Source organism: Schistocerca piceifrons, chromosome X, assembly GCF_021461385.2.
Source record: "Schistocerca piceifrons isolate TAMUIC-IGC-003096 chromosome X, iqSchPice1.1, whole genome shotgun sequence".
Lineage (NCBI taxonomy): Eukaryota > Metazoa > Arthropoda > Insecta > Orthoptera > Acrididae > Schistocerca > Schistocerca piceifrons.
The window spans coordinates 141,012,025-141,035,632 of NC_060149.1; the positions used below are offsets into that span (position 1 = coordinate 141,012,025).

The 23,608-nt window shown below is 39.8% G+C and overlaps 1 protein-coding gene across 1 annotated transcript in view; it reads right to left on the reverse strand.

The window, feature by feature from the left end:
* LOC124721938 (filaggrin) overlaps window positions 1-23,608 on the reverse strand; it is a 345,545-nt gene that overhangs the window by 11,663 nt on the left and 310,274 nt on the right. The window contains exons 17-18 of the mRNA XM_047247096.1: window positions 14,703-14,967; window positions 11,960-12,168 (exon numbers count right to left, since the gene is read on the reverse strand). Of these exons, the coding sequence (XP_047103052.1) occupies window positions 11,974-12,168; window positions 14,703-14,967 (460 nt within the window). The 3' untranslated portion in view covers window positions 11,960-11,973. The remainder of the gene's footprint in view (window positions 1-11,959; window positions 12,169-14,702; window positions 14,968-23,608) is intronic.

Sequence of the window (23,608 nt, forward strand, 5' to 3'; positions counted from 1 at the left end):
TCAATTAATGGTTTTAAGTCTAGGAAAGCTGTTTCATGTGGAAATTGCAACTAATCTCATCAATTACATCCCTATTTACCTGTTCTAGCTACCACTGGGACAATAAGGGAGAGTCTAATAAGGCAGTTCTTCACTATCTCTGAAGTAACATGGTAGCCTGCATAGTGAAGGCTGCTTTGGCTTGCAGTTCCACTGAAGGCAAGATTTTTAGCCTTTCTATGAGAACAATACAAGCAGCCAAATTGAAAATCAATAAGGAAATCTTAAAAATACTTCTCCATCAAAAGTCGTCTTGTTGCTTGCAGTACTTCAAAGTGTAAGGGTGAAAATCTTATGATACTGCACAACTGATAATGTCTATTTCTGCTTTTCTGAGGTAATGTTTGGTAACTGTCAATATAACATTTTATTTATGGAATCCCACATTTCCATTCTGCTTGCATACAACACAAGACAGTACAAAAACAACAACCATTATGAAGTCCAAAAGCATAATACCATACCAATTCATGCTGATATAGGCAAGCTCGTTTTAAGTTTAGCAGACTTTCACAGACCTGCTTAGCGATTTTGCATAGGACTCTAATTTTCTTGTGTTCTCAGCCAGATATTTTGATAAGGTATGGCAGTGATAGTTGTATGCTTCGCACATAGATATTTTCACAGCTGCATGAATCTCTACTAATTTTTCCCTGTTGTCACTTGCGTGTTCTCTTTTGAACTGAGAGTGTAACAGCCTTTGTTTCCTAAACATTTTCTAAATTTAGTTGTTAAACCACAGAGGCTCTTTTCAATTCTTAATCCAGAGCAGTATTTAAAATACGTTTAAAGCTTTGCCCATAATTCCTCTGTGTCCATCATATTGCAACTAAATGATGTCAATTCAGTGAGATGCTAACAACTGCTTATCTGCTCTTTCTAGCAGAAAAACTCTGATAGCCTTCATGACTGGTTTATTAACTTTTGTAGCCACATTCACTATAATAACATCATTATCACTAATCCTTGTTTCTTTACTAATGCCACTGATAAGATCCAGCCTGTTTGTAGCTACTATGTCTGAAGTATTTCCATTGTCTGTGGGCTGCCAAACTAGCTGCTCAAGACAGGTTTTGGACAAGATGTACAAAAGTACTTCGCAAAACTGTTTGCCTGTATCCCCTGCAATGAATCCATAGACATCCCAATCTATACCAAGTAGGTTAAAGTCACCTCCAACTAGTATTGCATTATCTGGGTATTTACATGTTGTTGACTGTAGACAACCTTTGAATGACTCTAGAGCTGTCACAGAGAAATTGGGTGGCTGGTAAAAACATCCAACAATTAACTTGGTTTCACCTAGACCTGTTATACGCGACCAGCTAACTTCACTGTCACATTCAACTTCAACCTCAACAAAGACAATATTTTTGTCCACTCCAATGAATACTCCCCCTTCTATTGAATCTTATCTGTCCTTTCGATACATGTTACATGACTTTCTAAATACCTCAGAGCTTTCTACTTTGGGTTTCAGCCAGCTCTCAGTCCCAAGAATAATTTGAGCACGAAAACTTTCCTGGAAGGCACTAAATTCAGGAAATTTGTTACCAATACTTTAATAATTTACTGATAAGATTCTGACAGTTGAAGTGTCTTTATTCCACCAAGACACTCATTGACCAGTCTGATGTGGCTGTAAAAGATAGCAAAATGAAAGACCAAGTTTTAAATTTCGCATTTAAGAAATCGTTTGAATCGTACAAATGTATCATTTGACCATCGCACAGAGTCCTGTAAGAACAACATAATAATAAGTATCCCTGATGTAGAGAAACAACTGAAAGAGTTGAAAATAACTAAGTCATCAAGTCCAGATGGAATCCCAATTCAGTTTCATAAAGAGTACTCTACAGCATTGGCCCCTTACTTAGCCTGCATTTACCACAAATCTCTTGCAAAGCACAAAGTGACTGAAAAAAGTGAAAGTGATCCATATATAAGAAGGGTAAAAGAACAGACCCGCAAAATTACAGACCAATATCCTTAACAGAGATTTCCTGCAGAGTTCTTCAACATATTCTGAGTTCGAATATAATAAATTTCCTAGACACCGAAAAGCTTGTGTACACGAATAAGCGCTGTTTTAGAAAGCATTGCTCACATGAAACTCAGCTTTCCCCTTTCTCACATGACATCCTGTGAACTATAGATGAAGGGAAATAAGCAGTTTCCATATTCCTAGGATTCCAAAAAGCACAGTGCCCCACTGCAAACTGTTAACATAGGTACGAGCAAATGGAAGTTTCCCAAGTTTTGTGAGTGTCTCAAAGACATCTTAAGTAATAGAACCCAGTATGTTGCCCTCAATGGCAAGTAATCATCAGAAAACAGGGTAACATCAGGAGTACCCCAAGGTAGTGTGATAGCACCATCATTATTTTCAAAATACATAAATGACCTGGCAGCCACAGTTAGCAGCAATCTACAGCTGTTTGCTGATGATGTTGTGGTGTATGGGATAGTACAAGATGGCTTGGTGTGATGAATAGAAGCTAGCTCTAAATGTAGCAAAATGTAAGTTAACATGGACGAGTAGGAAAAACAACTCCATAATGATCGGATATAGCATTAGTAGTGTCCTGCTTGACACAGTCACATCGTTTAAATATTTGGGTGTTACTGCAAAGAGTAGTTCACCTTTAAAGGAGATTTCACATAGGACATTAGTGCGACCTATTCTTTAGTACTGATCAAGCATTTGGAATTTGCATCTTGTTCTTTTAAAGGAAAACATCACAGCGATCAGACAGGCTCCTAAATTTGCTACTGGCAGGTTCGAAGATCATGTGTAAGGACCACAAAGATAAGATATGAAAAATTAGGGCTCATACAGAGGCATACAGACAGTTCGTTCTTGCCTCACTCTGTATGTGAGTGAGAAAGGAAGGGAAGTGACTAGTAGTGGTACAAGGGACACACCGACACGCACTGTACAGTGGCTTGCAAAGGACGTTAATGTAGACATAGACATTGTCATGGTAAGTTGTATTTCATTTGTATTAGTACAGTGCATATTTTAATAGTGTTTTCCCTTAGTTTACTGAACACAGGAGTGAGCACCAGAAAGAAATTAAACATCGATGACATATTATTTCACATTATATAAAACAGTCTGAGAATGTTCAGGTAGTTTACTGATTCCATGCTCTGGCTCTGAGTTAGTGATGTTGTCAAATCGGGTTTGAACTGCATTTTCATCCAGAACAACATTGAACTGCATTTTCATCCAGAACAACACTGGTGGTTCAACAGGCAGTAGGAAAAATAAACATTTGAGAGTGTAAGATTAAAAGAATAAGTGCATGAGGAATGACTTCCCAAATGAACACCTGGACGATTTTGTTATTTTGTTTGTGAAATCAGTGTCATGTGTTATCATGTAATAGCAACATGTGATGCAATTTTGTGGGTCAATTTTCTTACACCACGGCCAAAAGTTGGCAGCCAATACCAGACGCGATGGACACACCCCTGGGGAAGAGTTCATAGAGCCCTTTTTGAGCCACCAAACGAAAAATATTATCTTCACAGTACCTAAGAAGTCAACATAAAGGTTCGTCTCCATAATGTTTTTCTTTTTTTGTCCAACTTTGCGCATGTACATAAATTTCCAACAGCGCAACTATTCACACACATTTGTGCATATGTAATTTCCTATAAATGGAGGGCTTGTGTAATGTGCATTGCTAACTGCCTTCGGTGGGAATCTGCTCTCTTTTTAGTTGGAAATGGGCAGCTTGGGCCTCATTTGTGTTTGTTTGTGTAGTGTTCTGACATTATGCTGTAAAGTGATTTATGTGCAATAATGTCTGTTGACTCCACAGGAAGCACACAGAAGTTTAGAGATGATTACAGAAAAACAGAAAAGTTGTATGGAATACTGCTTCTGAAGATTATTTGAATAAAAATTGGAGATGTGTTGCCCTGAACATCATGGATTAGATAAAAAGTCTCCAACCATATTTCTGTAAAGAATAAGATATCATAAGTTTTGAAGTAGGAAAACTGAGAAGAAAAGGCCAAAAATTTATGAAAAAAGTGCTCGAAACCTGTGGACAAATATTAATGTTATGGTGACTTAAAAGCACACCTGAGGAACCTGACATCTGAACAAAAGAAATGATGAGGTATGTGTAGCTCCTCAACAAACTACTAAAAATAGAAATGAAGCACACGATGACGCATAAAATAAGAAACTGAAAAACACAACCTCCATTCTAGTGGATTCTGGCATCTATGAAAGTCCCAAATTTGTCAAGTCTGAGGATGTTAATCTACATATCATATTTCATGATTAAATACAAATGATGCATTGAAAGTTAATTAACCTTCACATAATGAGTAAGAGCCTTCCTTAAGTATTTCTCAGTTTCAGCAATAATCACTTCTGTTTTTATTTATGAATTAGTGTTCGGTTGATCCAGCATACAAGACAATTCCATGGATATGGAACATGTCATAATTATACATGATAACAGTACTTATATATGCTAATAGATACAAATTGTAAAACTATACAGGAACAAAATATGCTAATAATTACAAGCTTAGGCATTTCCTACAGTGAACAGATGTATAAAACAATCAAATAATAAATTACAATTATTCTGCATTACAAGTTACAAATTTGATACAATTGAAGTGCTTTGTTTTGAAATGAGGAATAAATAATTCAAATGAGTATATAAGTTGCCATTTACTAGCTAACAAAGTTTTATTGCCAGCCTCATTACTACAGTTTCCCAAGTAGAAAATCTAAAATCTCGTTGTAACCTCCTCCTGATTTCTGCAGACAAAACATTGTCATCACTTTGTATTTCTTGTATCTCTACTGTTTACATACTTCTTTACCTACAGTCACTTTTGTATTTTCTTTTTCTGTCACCTTTTCATCACAATGAACACAACTCAAGCTCCTAGGCACAGAAGTGGATCCACAGCAGACTGCTTGTGCAATGAGGCAATGTGTGGACATGAGAATGCCCATGCATACACCCGTTCTTTCCACAAATTCTTGTACATTCCCTTTTATTCTCATGCATCTGTGACTGTGCACGATGAAAGAGGCATCATGTGGACATACCTTAAAGGCATCATAACTTGTCAACAGCAACAATACTGCATAGGAATGCTTAGTGAGCGAACTGATGTTCAAGCACAGCCACAGCAACTGATACCCCTTTGAGTTTTGTTGCTTTGAATTAGAGCATGCAGAACTTCTACACCCAACTTCTGAATCTTACCTATGGAATAAAATTGTCACAATACGGTGAAATGGTTGCAGTTCCACAAATGTCAGTTATTGAGACTTCCTTAATCTGGAAAATCAATCATTTCAAAATGACCTTTCTTCAAACAAAAAAAACCATTTTCTGATATGTTTTGCACATACAATAAAAAGGATTCAAGCTGCCACTGCTGCCTTCACATCTCTATTAAACTGAAAGCTAATGATATGTCACAAATGTTAACACTCTTTTCCACTTGTGATTTTATTTTTCAACACCTAAAGAACTTATGAATAAGTTTCAAATATGCAAATTCCAATAACTGCAAGATAAGTACTAGAATTTCGAATAATAATAATAATAATAATAATAATAATAATGGCATGTGACGAGGGCCTCCCAGTGGGTAGACCGCTCGCCTGGTGCAAGTCTTTCGATTTGACGCCACTTCGACGACTTGCACGTCGATGGGGATGAAATGATGATGATTAGGACAACACAACACCCAGTCCCTGAGCGGAGAAAATCTCCGACCCAGCCGGGAATCGAACCCGGGCCCTTAGAATTGACAGTCTGTCGCGCTAAGCACTCAGCTTCTGGGGGCGGACGAATAAGGAAATGATAGTTCATAAATGCACTCATCTTGACACACTGTGGTCACTTGGTCGGACGGAGCCTGACATCAGGCAACAGGTGGCGTGCGGCTGATAGTCAATGGCCAGTGTAGTGTGAGAAAACTGTCAAGTGTGAACTGCTCTGATCTTGACACAGCTACAAACTGTTTTTTGAAATTGTTTCTGAAAGATTTTGCTATTAGTGGTGGGTTAGAAAGTGAAGCATATTACTTTGGAAGTTCCACCAGACTGGTAACTTTAGCTGGCAGTTGTCATGTGTTTAAAAAATAGAGGAAGGTGTGGACTCCAACTCGTGAATTACTGCCTAACTGTGCGATGTTTACCACTAGACTATGAGCTCATACAGCATTGTAAGAAATTGATAAGAAACTAACACTTTTCCAGACACTTCTGCATCCTGCAGTGTTGTCAAATTGTGCATATGGCCAGACTTAGAATTCTGAGGGACAACCAGTTTTATTGGCCACCTTAGGTGAATGATTCAGACTTAGTCTCTGCAGTGGCAGGCTGTCAGCCAAGTTTTATGTCCAACACTGTGCATGGTAATGTGACCAACAACCTGCTGGCTACTGCATTAGGTTTTGGGTCTGGAAGGTCCTTTGCCCAGAACTGGATGAAAGATGGTTGCACGTGACCAGATACCCATGTATCATGGTAGATGCTGTTCCCTGTACAATTCACACTTCGGGGAAATTTGGGACACAATGGAAAACCTGGGTGGTGACCAAAAGAAGTTATGAAAGACAGAAAGTTATGTAAGTGGTTATGGGAATATTCCATGATAAGACATAGGCAAGAGCCTGCAGAGACAGAGTGAGTGGGGGAACGGAACAGGAGGAGGTGGGAACTGCAGTACAGAAAAAGAGAGAGTAACGAATGGCTCTACGGCTTGTGCTTCACATGCATGTATGTATCCATAAAAGTCATGAAATATTCGTAGTATAAAATTTTGTTTTAGGAATAATTTTGCCAAGCTTTCATTTAAAAAATGTGAGAACTCTGTGCACCCGTGGAACTCAATACAAAAATTCATTAAACAACACTGATACAATAGTTAAACAAAGTAACTTCCAGTTATAGAAGTATTCAAATGATGGGTTATTTTAATATTCTGTAAATAATTTGAAGATAATTTCCTACAAAAGTCTATAAATAGTCATAGCGAAGAGTGCTGCAACCAGTTGTTGCAAAACATGGTCACAAAGAGTCATTGTTATTTACCCCAAAGCACCAAGTTGCTGTCAGTCACAGGCAGTCGGCACATGGAGGCAGTCACTGTTAGTCTCATTCACTGTTAATTAGTCTCAGTTAATCAGCAATAGTCAATTAGCTACTTACAATCAGGCAGTATCAATGTGAATGTGAATGCGAAGAACCTGTGTTAATGTTGCCACTCATACAACTATATTACTCTAAATTTGAAACTATGCAAGTTACTGACCTGGGCTACTATATTTTAACAAATGTAATGTCAAACTGCAAGCTGAGCACCACTTCAGTCTAGTTGTTAAAATATATATCTATTCAAATATCTAGTGTCGCTTTATTCACTGGACATTCCTGTTGTCATGTCCTATGTAAGTGGCTGAGGATCAAGTGGACTTAAAACATACATCATCTTATCAAAAGTATCTGGACCCCTATTAGTGGACATTAATGTAGGGTGTGTCCACCCTTTGCCTTTACAACGGCTTGAACTCTGCTGGGAACATTTTCAGTGAGGTGTCTCAATGTCTGGAGGAATTTGCAGCCCATTTTTCCTTAAGAGCCAAAAAGAGAGAAGGTAGGTGGCGTTTGACACGGGAGTCTGGAGTGAAGCTGACATCCTAACTCATACCAAAAGTGACAAGTTTGTTTGTGTGGCCATCCTCCGCAGCAAGCATATAAATACTTGTTTTGCAAATCAAACTGCCTTTTCCTGCTGCTATTTATTTTATTTAATCCATACATGTTTCGCCTTCTACTGTTTTAAGGTATCATCAGTGGGATCTATAATGATACAGTTTTGTTAGTTATAGATTATCAAACAGTTCACTTTGCGATTTTTTCTAAAAAATGTAACTACTTACGATTTGCTGATGTGAGGAAACGCAGATCAGCAAATCGTAACTACATTTTTTACAAAAAATCGTGAAGTGAACTGTTTGATAATCTATAACTAACAAAACTGTATCATTATAGATCCCACTGATGATGCCTTAAAACAGTAGAAGGCGAAACACGTATGGATTAAATAAAATAAATAGCAGCAGGAAAAGGCAGTTTGATTTGCAAAACAAGTATACATACCAAAAGTGTTCCATTGGGTTCCATAGTAACCAAGTGATACACAAAACCGATCCAAATAACAGAAATATGGCTTTATTCATAAATCTCTGAACAATAATGGAAATATGCCTCTCTCAACTCCACACATAACAAGACAAAAGAATCATACAGAAGGTGCAACATAAGTGAACAATTGATATGAGCAGTACAAACTAAAAGAACGTAGTGAGGGTGGAGACCGTGCCATGTGCGCACTTCCTACAGGTAGCCTCTAGTGGCCAGCCTGTGCTGATACTGTTGGAGGCTGATTTAAGTACACAAGTGCGGTGGCACTACATTCTGCGCACTCACTCTTACGTGCACTAGTAACAAAATATAGCAGGTTCATGTCAGGATACTGGGCAGGCTAGTCCATTTCAGGGATGTTATTGTCCACAAACCAATGTGTCACATATGCCGCTTTATGTCAGGGTGCATTTGCATGTTGTTACAAAAAATTAACATCTCAGAACTGTCCCTCTGCTGTACGCGAGTGTTTTTCAAGCATAGTAAGGGGATCACATCCCAACCATTAAAAACACTCCCATACCATAACAAGAAATCCTTTGTACTTCACTCTTCGCACTACACATGATGGCAGGTAACATTCTCCAGGCATACACCAAACCCAAATACTGCCACTGGGTATAAATTGATTGATCACTCCAAACCACTTGTTTGCAGTCATTAACTGTCCAGTGGTGTTGCTCTTTGCCCTACCTCAAGAAATGCTTAGTAATGACTACAAAAATGTGTGGCTTCAAATAACAAGCTGCTCAACCATTGCACCCCATTCTTTTTAACTCCTTACACACAGTCACCATGCTAGCTGAACTGCTGCTAGCACTTTGGAATTTACAAGTGATTCCTTCTGCTGATTTCATGTGATTTTTGATAGCCACTCTCCACAACTGCTGATGGTCCCTATCCCTCGGTATATGAGGTCCGTCTGGTCTCTGCACAGCCGGGGTTTTTCCTTAATGTTTCCTCTTCACAATCACATCACAAACAGTCAACTTGGACAGTTTTAGGAGGGATGAAATGTCCCACGTGGATCTGTTACTCTGTTGATGTCCAAGGGCTAATCCATGTTTGAAGTCACTGAGCTGTACTGACTGACACATTTTGCTGTAACTGCCCCTCTGCTGGCAATGCAATACTCTCCCTGCCTCCTTTTATACTGGTTGGTCCATCTCTCATGACTTCTAGTGGTCAATTCTACATTACATTGGGGCGTACAGATAGTTTTGATCAGATAGTGTAGCAGCATTACGACGGCACCATATTGTGGTCCACCATCTCCACTGGAATTCAAACAATTCTTTCCTACTATGTATATTGGGAGGCGGAAATGAAATGAAACTTCACAGGTAGACAGGGTATGTGATGTTATTACTGTGATTAGAAAATCAGCCAAATCTACAAAAGAACATGGCAGTATGAGACCACTTATTAGAATGATGTTGCACCCTATATAGCTTAGATGTATGCACTGATTTAGTTAAGAATGGTATCATAAAGCCATTATATCCTCTCCTGAGACAAAATGGCCCACAACTGTTGCAACTGGTCCTTGATATCAAGGGTACTGGTACTGGGATGGAGTTGATGTCCAAGCTGGTCCCACAAATTTTCTATAGGGGACAGATCTGGGGATCTTGCACAATGTGACATCATTGATGAGCAGTCCATGCTTCCAGGTCATCACACCACTCCATACGCAAACATTTGTGTTGTGGTGTTAATGGTATCCTACACAGGGGATGGTCAATCCCCAGTCTGGATGCTGCTAGTACCCAATCAATGGTGCGGTATGACACAGAATGTTGCTAGGAGTCCATTAATTGTTCTTGGATGGATGGTAGGAGCAGATTTGTAGGGGTTATGATGTGCTTTTTACACAATATGGTGATCCTCCATTGTGGTGGTCAGACATGGTCAACCAAAACCTTGACCACGAGTGTGAGTACCCTTGCGTTCCCATGCAGGCAACATCGGGGCACGGTCAAATCCAAATGTCTCACAATTCCGGATATTGCACAATCAATCAGCTAGATAAATGGAGACCCACCAAACACGAACAATGTTAATGTACTCTGGTTGCCATTCTAAAAAGGGGGATTAAAATGAAACCCGGTCACTAGTGTAAAGTGACGGTAATTATTTTATTAAGTCAAAAATGTAGTTATATACAGTACACATATTCAAAAATAGTCACCAAAACTGTTGGCACATTTATACCATTGCAACACTAGCCGGTCAATTCCATCCTTGACGAAGCTAGTAGGCTGCTGTCGGATCCAAGCCTGGGCCCAGTCATACACTTTGTTGTCCGTTGCGAATCTATGTCCGTGAATAGCTTGTTTTACAGGTCCAAACACATGAAAGTTATACGGCAAAAGATCGGGACTGTATGGAGGATGTTCCAGCATTTCCACCCAAAACTGCTGCAATGTTGTCTTCACTGCATTGGCTGTACGTGGATGGGTATTATCATGCAGGAGGGTAACACCATTGGACGACATGCCTTGGTGTTTCGACTTGATGGGTCATCTAAGGTTCTGTAAAGTGGCTTGATAATGCTGGGCATTGATGGCGATTCCCTGTTCCAGGAACTCGACAAGCAGTGGGCCCTTGTAGTTAAAAAAAAAAAAAAAAAAAAAAAAAAAAAAAAAAAAAGGACATCATGACCTTACCAGACCTGGTGCGCATGGCCTTTGGTTTCTTTGGTGGTGGTGAAGTCACATGTTTCCACTGCTTGCCCTGACACTTGCTTTCCGGTTCAAAATGGTAACACCATGTTTTGTCACCTGCTACAATTTGTGACAGAAAGCCGTATTCCTCCTCATGATAACGTTGCAGATGACTCAAAGACAGTGACATTAGGGTACTGCACTGTTCGGCGGTCAGTTGGTGGGGAATCCACTGCACACACATTTTTCGACAGTTTAAGTGTTGATACATTATGGTGTGGGCAGTGCCCATGCTAATACCCAGTAACCAATGGATCTTGTCCATGGTGATTCTGCAGTTGTCCAAGACTTCTGCAACCATTTCCAGTGTGATGACACGATGAGCCTGTCCAGGACGAGCATCGTCTTCCAGTGACTCGTGTCCCTCAAGGAATAGTTTGTACCATTCCACAACACATGAACAACTCAGACTGTCGATACATTTCACGGCCTCCAACTCCATCTGCCGCCAAAAATCGAGTCAGTCCTCTTTGTTCCTGCTTAATCACCTGCATGTTCGGTAGTGGATGATAACTTGTGTGACCACATTCTCTTCAGCGTGAAACCACACTGGGGCTATGCAACATCAAACAGTGCGCATACGTCAGTCTCTCTACCAATAGATGACGCCACCATATTCGAAGTTACGTGGTGCCACCTTACGTGTAAGGCAAAGGTAGATGCACTGACCAGGTTTCATTTGAATGAACCTCATACCAGTCACAGAGAACTGCAACTCTAATCATTTACATACCCGCCAATTGGGTGTATGTGTATGAAGTTACATCAACATCTGACCATGTCTTCCGGATGCTTCACTTTTTTTTATGCACTGCATATGTATAACAAGAAAATTTAAAAAACAGTTCATTATCACATTGCAGAATTTTGGTTGCAATTTTCAACTTACTTTATACAATATGTAGGTAATGTATAGAAATCATTTGGAGAAAGTTAATTAGCTTTGCTTATGAAAATTTACAGACTAAGAAATGTAACTGTAAACAATTACCTTCGCATTGCAAGCTAATACACTCCTTCCATAAAGCTTGTGTCAAGGCTCTGAATAAGTGTCCTCATGAATGCCATTTCCTTCCGCGCATTTTCAAAAATCACACGAGGATCATCTGAAGTGCATCGCAAGCAATTGGGAGCCATGACCATTGCCAAATTGCTCGCATCCATCTTTGTAACTTGGACAACTTCACTCCTTGCAAATATCTACAGTTTAGTAGAAATGTTCTGTTTAATACATAACATAATGAACACTACAAAAGAAACAATAAAAACCTAGAGAAGCAGTCTGATAAACTACGTACCAGAGTGTAACACAGAAGTTTATTTCCAAACAGTATCAGTTTAAACAAAATACCTGTTACAGAAAAAAAATCATCTCATTGAAGATGAGCTCATAAGAGGTGGGGCAAAAGCCTGGAAATGACAAGAATGGAGGAGCAAATTGGCTATGTCCTTCTCAAAGCAACCATCTTGGCATTTGCTACAACCAGATTAAGAGAAAGCCTAGAAAAGCAAACACTGGATGGCCAGATGTGATTGTGAACCCCTGCCCACCCCATTATAAGCCCTCAACAAGAGTGTCATTTCATTCAGTTACACTGATGTGATATGATTATGCAAAGAGAATACTTTCTGTATTTAAACAATTCAACACATGATACATAAATGGATCTGTAAATGCAAAATATTTCTCCATAAGTTACTAATTAATTCATTACATTGCCCTGTTTTTACACTATTTCATTTTTCACTATCTATACATATTCTATGGTGTTATTCCTTCTTATTTTAGCCTAATATACTTTCTACAGGCACTTCGTCCTTTAAGCTACACCACTGAAGAACAATCTTTATACTGTGTGATATGTGATTGAATAACATATATATAGCCTGTTCTCCACAATCAGAAAGAATGCTGCAGAGGTCTCTTAAAAATGATATGTTGGCAGTTTTTCACAATATACGAGGTGCATTCAATTTCTAAGGCCTCCGATTTTTTTTCTAATTAACTACTCACCCGAAATCGACGAAACTGGCGTTACTTCTCGACGTAATCGCCCTGCAGACGTACACATTTTTCACAACGCTGACGCCATGATTCCATGGCAGTGGCGAAGGCTTCTTTAGGAGTCTGTTTTGACCACTGGAAAATCGCTGAGGCAATAGCAGCACGGCTGGTGAATGTGCGGGCACGGAGAGTGTCTTTCATTGTTGGAAAAAGCCAAAAGTCACTAGGAGCCAGGTCAGGTGAGTAGGGAGCATGAGGAATCACTTCAAAGTTGTTATCATGAAGAAACTGTTGCGTAACGTTAGCTCGATGTGCAGGTGCGTTGTCTTGGTGAAACAGCACACGCGCAGCCCTTCCCGGACGTTTTTGTTGCAGTGTAGGAAAGAATTTGTTCTTCAAAACATTTTCGTAGGATGCACCTGTTACCGTAGTGCCCTTTGGAACGCAATGGGTAAGGATTACGCCCTCGCTGTCCCAGAACATGGACACCATCATTTTTTCAGCACTGGCGGTTACCCGAAATTTTTTTGGTGGCGGTGAATCTGTGTGCTTCCATTGAGCTGACTGGCGCTTTGTTTCTGGATTGAAAAATGGCATCCACGTCTCATCCATTGTCACAACCGACGAAAAGAAAGTCCCATTCATGCTGTTGTTGCGCGTCAACATTGCTTGGCAACATGCCACACGGGCAGCCATGTGGTCGTCCGTCAGCATTCGTGGCACCCACCTGGATGACACTTTTCGCATTTTCAGGTCGTCATGCAGGATTGTGAGCACAGAACCCACAGAAATGCCAACTCTGGAGGCGATCTGTTCAACAGTCATTCGGCGATCCCCCAAAACAATTCTGTCCACTTTCTCGATCATGTCGTCAGACCGGCTTGTGCGAGCCCGAGGTTGTTTCGGTTTGTTGTCACATGATGTTCTGCCTTCATTAAACTGTCGCACCCACGAACGCACTTTCGACACATCCATAACTCCATCACCACATGTCTCCTTCAACTGTCGAAGAATTTCAATTGGTTTCACACCACGCAAATTCAGAAAACGAATGATTGCACGCTATTCAAGTAAGGAAAACTTCGCCATTTTAAGTATTTAAAACAGTTCTCATTCTCACCGCTGGCAGTAAAATTCCATCTGCCGTACGATGCTGCCATCTCTGGGACGTATTGACAATGAACGCGGCCTCATTTTAAAACAATGCGCATGTTTCTATCTCTTTCCAGTCCGGAGAAAAAAAATCGGAGGCCTTAGAACTTGAATGCACCTCGTATATATTCATAAATTTCCTTTACTGCTGTTACAAAAGTTATTCTTTTCTCAAAAAATGTATCAAGCATAAATGTAAGACTATGATCAAAAATGACCTCTACGATGACTTGAAGAGTTTAACATTAGTACAGCAAGGACTTGGATATATGGGTACACATGGATTGAGTAATGTGCCTGAGTTTTTTTAGTGTTTTGTGGGTAATGCAATGATAAGAGGCTTTAAGAAATTCTTGTTGGGCAACTGCTAATGCTCCATTTAAGAATATCTTTACAGAAACTCTGGGAATTAATGTATTTTATAGTAATACAAACAAATACGAGCAATGTAATATTACATTCACTCATAAAGTTAAGTCACTTAATACTGAAAATGTTACAAACACTAAATGAGGGCTCAGCAACAAAAATTAATTTCATAAGTTACAGTCAATGGTCAAGAACACACTTTAATTACCTGGAGGAAGCGTATGAGGTAGCACAGAACAAGTTTGTTAAGTTCTGGGAGTTTATGCACAATTGCCACAGCCTTTTCTGGATCAGCATGATGATTCACACATTCTGTATACATGTTGTCAGGTATTAGGGGTTCATACAGCTCACGATACCACAGCTTTAAAAGGGAGGCTGGTGCATGGCCATCTGTCATTTCCGCTGAAGGTAAATCCCAGCGATCTATTCGACTTTTCAATGAATTAACTTCATCTACATCTGCTGATACCCTGAATAAAAGAAAAATCAAATTATCACTTTCTAATAAATTTATAAACACCAACATTACTAAGCAGACTACAAACGACTTTCATGTATCTAGCATCTCTCTCTCTCTCTCTCTCTCTCTCTCTCTCTCTCTCTCTCAACACACACACACACACACACACACACACACACACACACACACACACACACACACACACACACACTTAATTTCTACGTTTGCTTAACAATTACCTCTTTGTTCAGACAAATTCCTAGAATTAGTACCAGTTACTTAGCGTATAACATTTTATACAAAGATCAATGTATAATTTCCCTGCTGAAAATAACAAAATATTCAATCCTGTGTTTATATCTGATTTTGCTGCTGGCACAATGAACCATTATGCATGTATATCCTGTTATTTTGTGCAGTCTTCATTAGTAAGGGCCAGATGACTTAAGTATCACAACGACAATGTGGATTTTCTGCCTTTCCTTTTTGTAACTTCAGGCTGTAACTCACTTAACAGTAAGTCTTCCCTGCACAGAGCTACAATTCACTTAATACTACACTGCTAACACTGGTGATTAAATCACATCTAGTTTTCTCAGACCTTCACCTTTATCAACAGCATACTCTACACCAAATCCTCCTTATCAAATCATTTTCTATCAGTCTTTGGCTGCTACTACACTAGAGACACTACGTAAATATCAGTGGGAACACAAGTTATCCATGGCTGTTAGCATCATGATTGTTGGTAAGTAACCACAGGTGTGAAGAATAAAATAATTCTGAATTTAATTCTTACAAAGTTATTCCAGGAGAGAGCTCTCCAGTTTTTATGTTCCATTATCATTCCTGAGAAGTTAAGAGAACCTACAGCTTTAAAATGAGTTGCGGAAGTGATCAGTACTATTAACGGAAGTTACAGAACTGCTAAAGACACAATTTTCTCATTGGACCACTTCCCTTACTTATCTCAGTAACGGAGCATAACAAGACCAGCACTGCAGACAAGTTTTGACTGCTGAAGATTGTTGCACATATTGATTTCGATATGCATCAAATGGTGAAGATGGTAAATACTCAATATTTCAAGTAACTGTTGCACTTGCAGCAATGATGATAAATGAGGAGTTGATTTACAGACTCTTATACACCAATTACTGAAACAAATTTACAAACAAACCAAGATGCAGAAAAAGATGTGAAAAAAGGCAGATCACAAAGTTGAGTTAATGTAGCCCACAAAATACAGTCAATGGAAGCGTAATGGCCCCAATAGTAGTTACTAAATTTTCTTCTATCTTTTTGGTTCAATTTGGGACAGTAGCAACTTTAAAACCCTGGACTAGTTTTGAATAGTTATGTAAAAACTGCAAAACTGAGATAAGGGATTCTATTTTACCACTTGTGATACCACATGGTGGGGAACAACTATATACAATTACTTTAACCACTCAACTATGCAGTGGTATAAGAGGAAAAACAGCAAGATTTTGCAGGGAGAAAATGCACAACATACACATGTAGAACTGTGTAATATTTGGAATTATGGACAATTTGTATAATGGAATACCTGACGATTCTAACTTAAAACAGGCTAAAAGAGCTAGTGATGATAATCGTTGCACAGGATTTTGCAACATCTTAAAATTATTTTATCAATGACATTAGGTATAAAATGAAAACATACTATTCCCTAAACTATTACTGCATCTATTAATATGCATATTCTGTATGCACAATACAAATTGAGCAATGTTAGTGACATCACAAATAACAACAAATTAACTTTGTCACTATGCTGTTAGCCGAGTCACATCATCACTTAGAAGTTTACTTATCCAGTATTTTGCATGTGGGTCAGTACCTCTGGTCATCATCATTAAGAGCAGTATTTTGTAACAAGTCAACACAGACATTTATCACTTCTTTATCATGAAATGCTTGAAATAAGTGTGGACATACAGAGATACATGTTCATCCTTGTAATACTGTACTTTGTGATAGTAGAGTACACAGTTGTGAACGAGGTTTATTCATGAATGTACACCTGACAGCAGAAAAAATGGTCGTGGCTGAAATTTGAATTACCCGCCATGTTACACAGAAGCCAATCACACGACGGGGTGCACAGATCTGCTCATAAAAGTAAAGAATGTTTGTAGTTGTGAATTTAGTAGGAGGATTAACACCTTTTTGACAACTAGCATAAAGACACACTCTCTAACAATACACTAGTAAACTACGACGTATCATTTGTAGCACTGCAAACCAAGTAAAAGAACTTCATTTCGTGATGAGGAGTCAAGAGCAGTAAATCTGGGAAGTTGTGGCACAATACATTTGTAGCTCAGTGTAACAATTAATGGTCTACTAGGCAACTGCCTGAAGACAAGGTTCAGTTTGTATCTGACTTAGTGCAGTTCTTTTGTATTGCTCCACTAATTTGAAACTTCCTGGCAGATTAAAACTGTGTGTCCGACCGAAACTCGAACTCGGGACCTTTGCCTTTCGCGGGCAAGTGCTCTACCATCTGAGCTACCGAAGCACGACTCACGCCCGGTACTCACAGCTTTACTTCTGCCAGTATCTCGTCTCCTACCTTCCAAACTTTACAGAAGCTCTCCTGCGAAACTTGCAGAACTAGCACTCCTGAAAGAAAGGATACTGCGGAGACATGGCTTAGCCACAGCCTGGGGGATGTTTCCAGAATGAGATTTTCACTCTGCAGCGGAGTGTGTGCTGATATGAAACTTCCTGGCAGATTAAAACTGTGTGCCCAACCGAGACTCGAACTCGGGCACACAGTTTTAATCTGCCAGGAAGTTTCATATCAGCGCACACTCCACTGCAGAGTGAAAATCTCATTCTGGACTCCACTAATTTGTTTAACTGTAAAAACCATTTAATTAATAGAATGAAACAATTCATGATTTTTAGTAAGACATTTTCGCCTCTCAAAAGGGCACAGCATGTGGCTTCTTCACCACGTAATATCCTGTACAAATAACTTCAACTTCAATGACTGTCTGCAGTCTGTGAGGAAGGGTGTCTATGAGGTGGGTAATAAATCTCTCATTTTCTGCCGCTTCCTCCCAGGAAGCTAGGGTGACATTCCAATGAGTATAACATGTTCTTGGCAGGTGGTCAGGTTATTTTTTACGCACAGCGCATTTCGGCTCTGTCCATACGTTTTTGACAGAGTTTAGGTCTGATGCTGGAGGAGGACAATTGAGAAGAGAAACAATCTGTTGTACAAAACATTCCTGCACCACCACTGACATGTATAGGAGACTGGTCTAGCTGGAAACTGGTTATTCCCTCAGGATACAGTTATCACACTGATGGGACCATAATATACTCGTAACATGGGTGTACTGGAAGGCATCATGTCCACAGGAACACATCCAGTCCCAGACTGCCACAGACATACAGTGACTGCAAGATGACTCGTGGCTGTATTTGAGGTCAAAACAAGCACCTTGCTTGTACTTGTGCTTGTGCTTATGCTTGTACTTGTACTGGACCATCATTCGCTGAGGACAATACCGATTTGCCAGAAAATATCATGTGCCACCAGTCATAAGTGACAATGCCCTTGGCAAGTGCTATCAGTGACCATCACAGACCCTCTCCTTGATGGCTGCAAGTCTACTAATTAATCTGGTCTCCAGAAGCCAGGGCCGAACCATATCCAGCAACCTAGGAAATCTACATCTACATCCACATCCATACTCCGCAAGCCACCTGACGGTATGTGGCGGAGGGTACCCTGAGTACCTCTATCGGTTATCCCTTCTATTCCAGTCTCGTGTTGTTTGTGGAAAGAAGGATTGTCGGTATGCTTCTGTGTGGGTTCTAATCTCTCTGATTTTATCCTCCTGGTCTCTTCGCGAGATATACGTAGGAGGGAGCAATATACTGCTTGACTCCTCGGTGAAGGTATGTTCTCGAAACTTTAACAAAAGCCCGTACCGAGCTACTGAGCATCTCTCCTGCAGAGTCTTCCACTGGAGTTTATCTATCATCTCCGTAACGCTTTCACAATTACTAACTGATCCTGTAACGACGCGTGCTGCTCTCCATTGGATCTTCTCTATCTCTTCTATCAACCCTATCTGGTACGGATCCCACACTGGTGAGCAGTATTCAAGCAGTGGGTGAACAAGCGTACTGCATCCTACTTCCTTTGTTTTCGGATTGCATTTCCTTAGGATTCTTCCAATGAATCTCAGTCTGGCATCTGCTTTACCGACGATCAACTTTGTATGATCATTCCATTTTAAATCACTCCTAATGCGTACTCCCAGATAATTTATGGAATTAACTGCTTCCAGTTGCTGACCTGCTATTTTGTAGCTAAATGATAAGGGATCTATCTTTCTATGTATTAGCAGCACATTACACTTGTCTACATTGAGATTCAATTGCCATTCCCTGCACCATACGTCAATTCGCTGCAGATCCTCTTGCATTTCAGTACAATTTTCCATTGTTACAACCTCTCGATACACCACAGCATCATCTGCACAAAGCCTCAGTGAACTTCCGATGTCATCCACAAGGTCATTTATGTATATTGTGAATAGCAACAGTCCTATGACACTCTCCTGCGGCACACCTGAAATCACTCTTACTTCGGAAGACTTCTCTCCATTGAGAATGACATGCTGCGTTCTGTTATCTAGGAACTCTTCAATCCAATCACACAGTTGGTCTGATAGTCCATATGCTCTTACTTTGTTCATTAAACGACTGTGGGGAACTGTATCGAACGCCTTGCGGAAGTCAAGAAACACAGCATCTACCTGGGAACCCGTGTCTATGGCCCTCTGAGTCTCGTGGACGAATAGCGCGAGCTGGGTTTCACACGAGCGTCTTTTTTGAAACCCATGCTGATTCCTACAGAGTAGATTTCTAGTCTCCAGAAAAGTCATTATACTCGAACATAATACGTGTTCCAAAATTCTACAACTGATCAACGTTAGAGATATAGGTCTATAGTTCTGCACATCTGTTCGACGTCCCTGCAGTAGTATGTTCCAAGTGCACAATTTTTTGTAAAGGATTTTGCCATGACATGTTGACAAGTTTATTATCCCACACAGTTTTTGTTACAGGACAAAGTCCAGTTCACACATGCTTACTGGATTCTCCAGCATCTCGATAATGTTCATCATTGTATACTATGCTCAGAAATGCCATACTGTGCTCCAACCTCCAATGTTATCAAATTCGCTTCATCTGCAAGATAAGGGATGGTGCACAAATACTGGGACTCAGCTGAAAGCAATGAGATGCAGGTATTTGCCCTTGCTTGCGTACTGTCATTAGCTATTGTAGAATAAATGGTGCCATGACAGACTGACTGTCTATTACCATGTAATATCAATGAAACTGTGTCAATAATTCACACATATTTTGTGAAACAGAGGAAGTAAATTTACAAGTTTTCGGCTCCAGAGAAGTCATTCTCCACTGCAAGTGACCTTAATTCTTTTATAGCCAAAATTCCATCACACTGTCTGCAGGAAATTAGCTGCATGTCATTGAAATGTGTTTCATATAATATAATGGAGGACTTCATACACAAAAAATTGTAGAACAAGAAGAATGTGTCTCCTAAAAAAAAGAGATCACAAATATTTGAACATGAGACACATGTATATTACGTCTGCACATTGGTTATTCAGTTACAGTGACCATTTAAGAACTTACACCTCTTAAGTTAACATGCACAATGTCTACAGATAATAACAGCATATTCTATTTGCACAAGATGTTTTGTTGTTGTTTAGAACAGATCTGAAATACTGGCAAGTTCAGTTTCCTGTAACTTTTTAACTACTATTTCATCTGTATGTTCCCAAGGTAACCAGAAAAATAAGGCAGGTTGTACTTCATTCACATCAGTGCTGTACCTGACTAATTCTGGCTGCAATTTCCACCAGCCAATTTTTGTGCTGTCATGTGTACAACCCTAAAGTTAACATCCCAGGAAGCTGAACATTTTTAGATGATTTTTATAATTTTTACTCAACAGCTGATTCAATACTCAATAGCAACAATTATAATTTCCTTTTTACCAAACAGTGGACTTCTTATTGATGTAGATAATTATGAACTGTCTAAAAACTTCTCCCACATACCTTACGTATTTTGTACTATGCTATATACAGGAAACAAATTTTCTCCTACTCCCTTTGCACGTTTTTCGACAAGAAAAATAATGCAGTTGATTCAATAACCTCATTTAATTTATTTTTAAACAAAGTTGTTGAATCAGTGGCTTACAGGTGCCATGTCAGATGATGATGTGAAAGCTGCACAATATTTTAATCTTTTGAGTGCTGAGGACGTGTTACCTCGTCATGCCTCGCCATTCCCCTGGCACACCTATGTTTAAGCGTGGGCCTTGGGTTTTCCCTACGCGCTAAGGATGTGTTGATGCATACCATGCTACCAGGCTTTTCACTGCTAGGGACGAGTTTGGGCATGCCGAGTCACAGCTTCCTGAGCGTGACAGATGTACAAACATGCAGAGCTGTCTTTCTGCCCTGTTCTTCCAGTAGCTGTTCAGTGGTCTGACTGAATAGTTTGAGAGTGCATATACATTTGTTGCTGTGTTCCCTCTCTGCAGAACTTGACTTCACTTCCCGTGTACCGAGCGAGGTGGCGCAGTGGTTAGACACTGGACTCGCATTCGGGAGGACGACGGTTCAATCCCGCGTCCGGCCATCCTGATTTAGGTTTTCCGTGACTTCCCTAAATCGCTCCAGGCAAATGCCGGGATGGTTCCTTTCAAAGGGCACGGCCGACTTCCTTCCCCGTCCTTCCCTAATCCGATGAGACCGATGACCTCGCTGTCTGGTCTCCTTCCCCAAACAACCAACCAACCAACCTCCCGTGTTTTCATCAGTTTTCTTGTTTTCTACAGGAGAAATGTCACGTAGCTGTGGTTGCACAAATAAAGAGATCCTGGAAATGCTCACTAGGAGCAACAGTGAGTGTGAATTATCTGATGTTGCTAGCAGTAATGAATCTTCAACAGAATTTTGAAGCTGTGATCCTCAGCCCTTTACACCAGAGGGCAGAGCAAGAATTACAGCCAGCAGTTCCTCTGAATCTGAGGAATCAGAAAGTGACAGTGAAACAGTTCAGAAAAGAGTGAGATTAAGTGACACATTTGACTGGAAAGAAATCGATTTCCAGCCATTAAACCATTACCTTGATGACTCAAGTTCACGACACAAATGTCAACTGGATACTGACCCAAGCATTCCCAACGCTTATGGGACCGTATTTGGAACAGGGTCATATTCTTTATGTCGGCAATTGGTATTCCAGCCTGGACCTGTTCTTCTGGCTTTACAACCATGGAACAGCCGCATGTGGCACTGTTCGTACGAATAGGCACAACATGCCGAAACTGCAGAAGAAATTAAAACGAGGAGAAACTGAGTTTAAGTCCACTGACAAGATACTTGCTATCAAGTGGTGTGATAAGAGAGGTGTGCATGTTGACCACAAGTCACGCAACACAAATGGTTGAAACGAAGAAGACTGACAGAAATACTGGCAAAAAAATAAAGAAACTACAATGTATTGTAGATTAAAATTCAAGTATGGGTGCAGTTGACTGTTGTGACATGTTACTGAGCTCAGTGGTATCAGTGCATATGGCTGTGAAATGGTACAAGAAATATTTTTTTCACATTCTGGATTTGTGCATTCTAAATGCTCATGCTCTCCACTGGTCAGTAACAGGGTGAAAAATGGCACTCGCAGAGTTTCTCTTGAAAGGGATATTGTAGAAAAATATGCTACAGAACAGAAAAAAGCTGGTAGGGGAAGGCACTACGATGATGAGAATCCCCTGCAATTCACAGGGAGACATTTTCCAGCTGCTATTGTGAGAAAAGTATGCTAACACGCAGATGCATTGTTTGCACAAAACGGAAAGTGCGCCGGGAAACTAGATACCAATGTAAAACTTGCAACATTCCATTATTTGTTGTAACCTGCTTTGAGACATATCATACAAAGAAGCATTACTGATCATTGGGAACTAAATCTCAGAAAATTGATTGACACTTGATCAAAAAAAAAAAGATGGGAAATAGATACAACAGGTGTAAAATTATTCAAACAATGGCCGACTTCTCTTTAGCAGTTTTCTGGCAAATGAATGGACTTTGTGATTGAGATGACGCAATATCTGTACTGAGGCAAATGTAATTATGCTGAGTACATTGCACCAGTGTAACAAAACCCATATACTAGTCTATGTACGATACATTTAAATTATTAACACATAACATATACAAGTTATATTCTTTTATTGTTAGTAGTACAAATATACATCAAAATCCGTCCACTTGTACAAAACCTGTTTTCCATAACTGATTTCAAATGCCTTAAGATCAACAACAAATAACACGCCAAAGTTAAAACTCTGTTCTCAGTGCAATTTTCCTTGCTACTTTGCCTCTGTTGTTAGCCGATAATGGAAATTAAACTCACTGTTTTGGGGAGGGTGTGGAGCTCAAAATTGGTTATTTGAATGAGACTGGCTTTGAAGCATTAATAATAAATGGTCTTTGTAAAAGAAGTATCAAATATATCCTGCTTTCATCTTTTCATAAAAATCCGAA